Raw genomic sequence first — 4,742 nt, 5'->3', positions numbered from 1 at the left:
TGATAGACATTCTCCTCAGCTATCACTTGCACACACAGTCCTTTTAAAGTAAAGTCTAGAGAGCTGCCTCTATCTTTACAGGTGTAGCGTTGCTTCCCCAGAAGCTGTCATCATATTGTTCAATGAAATATTTAACTTCCTCAAGAGATTGAGCTGTAATATAAGAAATCATCCCTATAATGCCCACTGACTGCTACAAACAGATGTGAAATTTCAAAGTAGACCCAGACTCTGTTTAGCCCCCCCATGGACGAGCTATCATGTTCTTCACCGAGGTCAGACGCACAGTCTCCCTTTTCAAATTATACCCCTCAGATTTGTCTGTTAGGTAGTGTTATATGGGCTGTGGAGAATTAAAAGGCTCTGATTTTATTTGAAATTCCCGGTGCTTTACAAAGTAATCATTTCCCATACAAAGTACATCTAAAAGCTACGCTAAACCTCTAAACCACAGAAGTAAGCCTACAACACATGGCATGGGAAAAATAAATAAATAAATCAAAATGGCAGATTATGGGGAGATTAAAGGTTGTACAGCTTGTTATCTTTGTGTATCAGTCGAGATCTTGGTTGACAGCTGATGGGAGTTATCTGGAAATGATACATCACTACTTCATGTCCCTCACTGACTACTGTCCCAGGCAGCAGACATCAGCACTCCTGTTGTGATTTTTACATTAAATAAAATTAAATGAAATTAAAACAGGGGAATATCTTTATTTATGCATTTATTTATGTAACTCTTCAGCTGGATTCATCGTCATTCAATAAAACACAGTAAATGAAGAAAGCTTCCCAGTGTATCTAGTCCCATATAGAGAAAGAGAATTAAAATAATCCAATGTTGAAACACTGACTCCTTCAATTATGAACCACCCTCACCTTTCGAGACATGACCCTTTGAGGATGGAACCCATCATTATGGATTTAGCCCACTAGGCATGGGGATTGAGGCCACCCTTATGCTGAGGCATTCTCCTGAGTCTCAGTCTTTATTCCTGGAGCAAGGGGCCCTCAAGCAGGTAGACATGGCCTGACTGATATTCATGTGGGCCAGGTAAATGTGCCCTTCAGGCATGGGGCACTGGAGCATTACTTTTCTGAGAAATGGGAAGGTGAGGCAAACTTGGAAAGCAAGGAGATGTACTCTGCAGTTTGCTGCATCCACACTCATATGGTGGTGCTTTAATAGTAGTTTCTGAGAAAGCATTAATACTAGCCAGACCACCATGGAGAAATACTCAAGTGTGCACAACTTTATATGCAAATGTTAAAATGCAGTTTAGCTGCCAAAAATACTCAGAACATTATATTTTATTCTAATGATGCATTAATGGGTAATAATGCTAAACTACTTTATATACTGCAGGGTAGCTTAATATAAAATAATACATCATTATTTATCAATTGGTTGCTCTAGTGGGGGAAAAAACGTATCTTAATACAATTTTAAATAATACTGAATTACTGAGTCTAAGAAGTTGAGAACAGAACTAAGGGATCAAGAAATTACACCATGAACAGAAAGGCCTGAGAATATAAAAGGCTCTATACTCTATTCACTAGATGTGATGAGGATTTCAACAGAAAACTTGTTAGTGTGAGAACCTCCTGTATGACAAAAATCCCCTTTGTCTGATCCGTGGCCCTGCTCCACAGATAATGGAGCAAAATGTGGCCTGAGGGAGATAATTTGTTCCCAGATCTTCAGGTCGCAATATTTTCATTTGAGCCCAGGAGGGGACCTCTTGAGTTGCCAGCTTCCATTGTGTTCCAACAAGGGGCACAAAAGTATTGTCAATTAATTTTTCCAGACCATGGAGCGCCTGGGTGAATTCAATTATCAACCAATTAAGAGGTGTTTCCTTTTATTTACAGACTTTGATTCCGTGCATATCCATATTGTTTGAAAATAAGACAGACAGACGGGTATAAAATCACTTGAACATTTTCCCCGCATGAGTTGTTTAATAGCCTTTCCCCCCAATAGCAGCCTTTCTGTTGTGTCCCCTGGGTCACAAGCACGACAAAAGCGCATTACATGCTGCTGAACTCTCTCGTCAGTTGTTTGGCGGATGCTCCTTCACAGTGCTCTCCAATACAAACAAAAAGCCCTCACACAGACAGTCGGCCTTTTGCGTGACAAGACTTTGGGAATAGATGGAGACAGGTGGAATATTCAGTAAAAGAAAAATGAAGGTTGAAATCAAGCAGTCTCAGTCTGAGTCAAATCCAGTCCAGACAAAAAGCTGAACTTCTGAACCTCATGGAAGCAAGCTAAAGGTCTGATTACTTGTTAATGGGTCTATTGGAAGTGACAAGCGGAAAATATCTCTGTCTTACACACTTTACAGCTTACAGCTACTTGACTTCAGATTTCCTGACAGACCATCAAATATTTGTACAACTTTATGCTTTCATGGATTTGAGAACCTAATGAGGTTTTGTAAAGCTTTTTTAAAATATATTTATATATATATCTGACTGAGACTCTGAGCAACAGTGAAGCAGGCTCTCCAAAATACTTTGAACTTTACATCTACAAACAAAGCAGGGGCGAATCACACACTAATAAATAATGGCCCCATGTGCTGATGTTGATACATCATCAATGAATGACCCTACAGCAGACAACATGGTGTCCAAGGAAACACATAAATGTATTTATTTTGAGGAAAAATCCAGAAAAAGTCTGAAAATGCTTTGTACTGCCAGATTCACGTGGGGAATAAAACATAGTAACTCTCATTAATTATATAGAATTTCATACAGTCAAAGCCTTGACTATTTCTGACTAGTGCATCCAGCTCTCCAGAGGAAAAACAGGAAAATGACACATAAGCCTTGAATATGGAGTTCAAATAAATGACTTTTATTCAAACATAGAGGACACAAGTTTAAATAAAACACAATTAAGTCTAACATACATGGTTCTTCTTATGAAAATAATTTCTGTACATAGGCATCTTCTTTAAAGACTAACTGGTCCAATCCAGCTGCTACAGTGTGTTGTTTTTTGTTTTGTTTTTTTAAATCTACCCATCAGATCTCAGTGGGAAGATGCACTGACAAATTTTCTCAGTTTGAGAGAGTCACTGTGATAAACACCAGTTTAGTTCCAGTAGTCATACTACAAGGTGGCCAACCACACCAGAAAATTAGTATTAACGGGTGGTTACATAAGAACTGTGAGCAGTCTACACCTCTGTTCCTTCCCGGTTGTATATGAGGTTATTCACACTGAAATGGTTGGAGAGGCTCTGCACTGATGTGTAATAGTTCATTCTGCTGTTGTCAGAGTTCAGAGGAGAGATCACAGAAGGCGAGTAGGAGCCCAGTCCAGACATGCCCTCTCTGGGCTGAGATAGTCCCCCGACGTGCCCGGAGCCGTAGTCTCCACGCTCTACGCCCCGGGCCCCGTCGCTTCCCCCGCTGCTCGCCAGGATCGAGTTCACGCTGGATGAGAAGCTGCTGAAACAGGGGCTGTGCTCCGCGGAGGGAGACGGGGACGACTTGGGCTCAGTGGAGGCCGGAGAGCCGTGCAGGCTGGGCGGGGAGGCACTCAGGAGGCTGGCAGTGTCGGCGAGCTTGTGTGCGCCGTCTTCAGATTTAAGTGGAAGAGCTGTGCTGTCAGCTCCGTTCAAATCTGATCTCCTCTTTCTCTTACGCCTGAAGTTCCCGTTGTCGAACATCTTCTCACAGTTTGGGTCAAGAGTCCAGTAGTTTCCTTTACCTGTATAAGAAACAGAAGAAATAAAGAAGGGGGGGGGATGAAAAACGCTGACATGCGAATACTTTGAATTCAAATTTGTTCCTGCTCACAACTGAACAGTTCACTTGACTTTTCACATTAAAATCTAAAAATAAATAAATAAATAAATAAAAATCAATAATTAAACGTCTCTGGTATTTCAGAAATACTTTTGATAAAGTTTACAAACAAAAGTAGTAATGATTCTCTGATATATAATCACAGAAAATTATGAGAGGTTTATAAAAAAAAAAAAAAAAACTCACCAGGGTCATCCTCGTCCCGTGCCACTTTTTTGAAACAGTCGTTCAGTGACAAGTTGTGGCGAATTGAATTCTGCCACCCAGCTTTGCTCTTCTTGTAGAAAGGGAAGTTATCGGCCACATACTGATAAATCTGACTGAGAGTCAACTTTTTGTCCTGGGCATTTTGTATGGCCATCGCTATCAGTGCGGAGTAAGAATAAGGTGGTCTAACCATTTTGAAGAGCTCCTGCTGGCTGGATATGGATAGCCATCCCAGGTCTGCTCCACCAAACCCGGTGGGAGGCGGTAAGAACTGCCTCTGGTTAGACCCGTATCCAGACTGAATATAAGACGTGCCGTTGTTCCCTTGAAGATAAGGAGAAGAGTTGATGCTCGGTCCGTTTAGCCATAGGTATGGGTTTGTAGAGGGGGACGAGTACTCTCCGAGGCCGTAACCGGAGGGGTGAGTAGGCGGCCTCTGAGTGTGATGGTGATGCAGATTCTGCTGGTAAACGCCGTAGTTGTCGCAGTACACGGCCATGTCCAGGAGCTCTTGGGCGCTGTGGTGCTGAATAGGGCTGCTCTGTGGGTTAGATGGTTGGTGTCCAAAAGCATTCATAATCCGCCTTAAACAGATTCCCCAAACCTAATTTCGTCTCTGTGTCTCTCCCTCAGGACAGAACTTATTCGGAGAAGCAGGAGTATTTATGCGCAGCGCCCGGGTCCTCCACAGGTAGCCCATTGAA

The 4,742-nt window shown here is 42.0% G+C and overlaps 1 protein-coding gene across 1 annotated transcript; it reads right to left on the bottom strand.

The window, feature by feature from the left end:
• Nucleotides 1-2,851: 2,851 nt before the first annotated feature.
• On the bottom strand, nucleotides 2,852-4,742 carry foxi1 (forkhead box i1). Its single transcript, XM_080872099.1, has 2 exons — nucleotides 4,018-4,742; nucleotides 2,852-3,733 (listed from the first exon to the last, which is right to left on the bottom strand). The coding sequence occupies exons 1-2, from the start codon at nucleotides 4,613-4,615 to the stop codon at nucleotides 3,198-3,200; spliced, it is 1,134 nt and encodes a 377-aa protein (XP_080728225.1). The 5' UTR covers nucleotides 4,616-4,742; the 3' UTR covers nucleotides 2,852-3,197.

The sequence above is a fragment of the Rhamphochromis sp. 'chilingali' genome, assembly GCF_963969265.1.
Source record: "Rhamphochromis sp. 'chilingali' genome assembly, chromosome: 22".
NCBI lineage: Eukaryota > Metazoa > Chordata > Actinopteri > Cichliformes > Cichlidae > Rhamphochromis > Rhamphochromis sp. 'chilingali'.
Note: the sequence above shows the minus strand (reverse complement) of the source record. Positions and strands in the feature narration are given on the sequence as shown.

Excerpts from the sequence above, each read along its gene's own strand:
- foxi1 (XM_080872099.1), bottom strand. The coding sequence starts at position 4,615 with ATGAATGCTTTTGGACACCAACCATCTAACCCACAGAGCAGCCCTATT. Across the intron at positions 3,734-4,017 it reads ACGGGACGAGGATGACCCTG|GTAAAGGAAACTACTGGACT; the intron begins GTGAGTTTTTTT and ends TTTCTTATACAG.